Raw genomic sequence first — 3,744 nt, forward strand, 5'->3', positions numbered from 1 at the left:
GTGGGGTGGGGTGAGAAGCAGAAAAGGCCTTGGCTCTGTGTAAGCACTGCTCAGCAGTAACCAAAACATCCCCGTGTTATCAACACTGTTTTCAGCACAAATCCAAAACACAGCCCCATACTAGCTACTATGAGGAAAATTAACTCTACCCCAGCCAAAACCAGCACATGGATAATCATCAGGTTACATGTCTGTGAGAGAAAACCCTGCCCATTTGAACACAGTGGAAAAGTATCTATCTAAATATAAACCTGTGTCAAGATTTTTTTCATTTATCAAATACAAAGACATCACCAAGACTAATGTTAATTTTGCAGGTTTAAATAAATATAAGACTGGTCTCTGTTTTATGGAGTGACTCTGAGTAAAAGTAAAAACATGAACTTTAAATTTTTTAATTAACTTCTAATTTTTATGTTACTCTAGATATATTACTACGTCACAGAAAATTTTAAAGAGCATTTATTTGCTATCTACAGAAAATAATGCTGCAAAGGGTCAGATTAACAACTCTTGATAATAAAATGGTCATTTTATCCAGATGATATCTAGCAACTATTTTTAAAGCTTCATTCAGGTCTTTTCTATGTATTATGCTGTTTGCACTCCTTATGAAAGCCTTTTGACTTTTTAATTTTCAAGCCAATAAAATAATAAATGAAGATAAACAAACTCACAGTGGTCTTTGACATAGTTTCAAATTGCAATACAGCCTCAAGTAGTTCAGAACTGGCTGACTGTAGTCACCCTTCCACAGATGTGGATCTTGCAGTAGAAGATAAAACTTGCAAAAGTACGTAGCACTGGCTGAACTAATACTTTTGAATACCCCTGCTGTGTTTTCTGCAAGGAGTATGGTCATAAAAAATTACTTGTGCATAGATTTCAGCAACTATTCACCAGAGACACCCAACTGTCTTCTTAGGGTTCATCCAGCAGCATGTTTCCTAACCATGACATGGTGATTTTCAATTACCTACGCGTTACCTACACTGCCCTCCAGGAGACTAGGGAATAACCAATTGCTCCATTGAGTTTTTCCATGGATGACAATTTTACGTTTCAATGCATTTAGCTAGCTCTTTATGTTAGGCAAAATGCTGGTTTGCTCCATCATTACAAATCTTGAGCAACTTTGCTGATATTGGTAGTTTGTCCAACTTGCCTCTGATGTTACTGAGCTGAGCAGACATAAGCAGCAACTGTCAGGTACTGCTCATGGTGGCACTGGTACACATGGCCTCTTGGGTTTTGGACTGTTCCCGTTGCTCATCCTGTCCCGTTTAAACTCTTCCTATCCATCAGCAGCACCTCAGCAACAGCAAGGACTACGGTCCACACCCTCTCCCCTTTAACATGTCCCTCCTGCTCTAGGTGGAGTCCCTGCTGAGCCCTGAATATTGTGGGCTGCGAACAGACTGTAAGTAGGCTCTATGGGTTTGAGACATTTTTCCTTTCCTTTTCTGCTGCTCCTAGAGCATTCACAAAGAACGGTAGGATGGAGAATCCCTCTCTTGACGGTTAGTTTTAAGTTGAAACCAAATTGCACAGATGCACCGAAATTGTATAGATGCAATAAAACAGTATCTCAAGATATCTTATAAGGTCTACATCACATATTTCTTTGCAGTTTCTCCATGAGCATTGACAGAAGACTGCTGGTGAAAATATCTTATTATTTTCAGTAACTGAATTACTAAGGTGTCTCTAACCTGGATCACAGAAGCCAAAAACCAAGTGCAGTGAGCGCAAACAATGGCAAAAGAGAGCAGAGCTGAAATACAGTAGCGTATTAGTATTAGTATTACTTGTTTGCTACTGGCTGGGGGCGGCCACCCTGGATACAGATGAACTGTATAAAACACTAGAAATAACCACCGGAACAACCTCCCCAGCGACACGGTAGAGTCCCCATCACCAGAGGTTTTCAAAACGTGACTGGATAGGGCACTAGATAATCTCATCTAGGCTCCCTCACCCACAAAAGGTTGGACCAGATGATCTTTCGAGATCCCTTCCAACCTGGGCTGCTCTATGGTTCTATGAAATAAAGGCTCAAGTTGTACAGTCATCCTAAGTTTGGTGCCTGGCAGCCATAACCATTTGAACATATTTAATATTTTTAGCTCTACATTTAAAACTGTGCTATAATGAACACAACAATCTGCGAATGACTGGCCATGTGCAAGGTTGCATGTGTACCTTCATTTCAACCGATGAGTCACCTTGCAGCAGTGTCCACTCGTACTGCACAATCCCACGGTCATCTGAGCTTTCTCGGCCATCCAAAAGCACCCAGTCGACGGGTGACTGCAGCACAATATCTTGTCCCGCCCTGCACCGTGGAGGCTTGTCATATTCTTCTTCTTCTTCAGCAAAAAAAAGAGAAGCTCAGTTATTTCTCAGGGGAAGCTGAGTGATTATTTATATAAAACGTATTTTTTCTTGATTAAGGTATTGATTCACCGCTGTGCAACTTCCTGAAAGATAGGACATGTTCCTTAGTGCACATTTTGTTAAGCGAAGTAGTATCTACTTAAATTTTAGTTAACTGTTCCATATTCAGTGATGTCTTCAGGAAATAACTGCTACATTAGAAGCATAGAAAACCTCTCTACATACACAGATGTTTCACTAATACAACGGGATTGTTAGCATCAGTGTGTTTTTTTAATCTGAACTAAGGAAAATGGATTTAAATATGAATTACATACATATTCAGTTTAAATATGAATCACATACATATTCAGATGGCAGTTACTGCACACCTTTTATAGCACTCTGCCTAACTTAATACTCTTTTAGTCTCTTTTTATAATACATCATTACAGGAGTGAAAGGCTTATTTAACATAAGCTGGCATCCTGGTGAAGCAGTGCACAATAACATAATGATTAAAAATAATCAGAAATGACCACCGATTTTAAGTGCCTAATTTAAGACAATCAAAGCTTGATTTTCAGACTATTTAGGACTCGTAGCATTTTGCTATATTCAAAGTACAATTCCTTTTGATTAAAATTGTGAGTACTAAGTACTTTTGCCAATCCAACCACGAGTTATTCAGGTTAGACTAACAAAACCCATGGTACGTTAAGTGACACGGCCTGTGAGAAGTGGTTTAAGCCATTTGCTCTGCAACCTTCGCGCAGCGCAGAGAAGAGAGATAGGTAAAATCTGGTTCTACAAGTCAGCATTTGACAACTTTAGCCACACGATCGTATCATTCTGCAGTTCCCTGACCAAGTTTCATTCCTTCTCTGGGCATGGGATGTTCCCGGCACCCTGAAGTGCCAGGGTGCTTTCTGCTCGTGACCTCTGCAAAGGATATCCTGTAAAGGACATTGATGTTAAGCTCAGTAAAGCATCTACTGAACACAAGGCCGCAACCTGTCAGCCTGACCTTGGTGCCGGGGAAGATTATGGAGCGGTTCATCTTGAGGGCGCTCACAAGGCATGTGCGGGACAACCAGGGGATCAGGCCCAGCCAGCACGGGTTCATGAGGGGCAGGTCCTGCTTGACCAACCTGATCTCCTTCTATGACCAGGTGACCCGCCTAGGGGATGAGGGAAAGGCTGTGGATGTGGTCTACCTGGACTTCAGTAAGGCCTTTGACACCGTCTCCCACAGCATTCTCCTAGAGAAGCTGGCGGCTCACGGCTTAGACAGGTGGACTCTGCGCTGGGTCAAAAACTGGCTGGACGGCCGGGCCCAGAGAGTTGTGGTGAATGGAGTTACATCCA

General features: G+C 41.7%; 1 protein-coding gene across 1 annotated transcript in view; it reads right to left on the reverse strand.

The window, feature by feature from the left end:
* LRP11 (LDL receptor related protein 11) overlaps positions 1-3,744 on the reverse strand; it is a 27,432-nt gene that overhangs the window by 12,355 nt on the left and 11,333 nt on the right. The window contains exon 2 of the mRNA XM_009281549.1: positions 2,203-2,369. Coding sequence (XP_009279824.1) covers positions 2,203-2,369 — 167 coding nt within the window. The remainder of the gene's footprint in view (positions 1-2,202; positions 2,370-3,744) is intronic.

This window comes from Aptenodytes forsteri, unplaced genomic scaffold (assembly GCF_000699145.1).
Source record: "Aptenodytes forsteri isolate BGI_AS27 unplaced genomic scaffold, ASM69914v1 Scaffold82, whole genome shotgun sequence".
NCBI lineage: Eukaryota > Metazoa > Chordata > Aves > Sphenisciformes > Spheniscidae > Aptenodytes > Aptenodytes forsteri.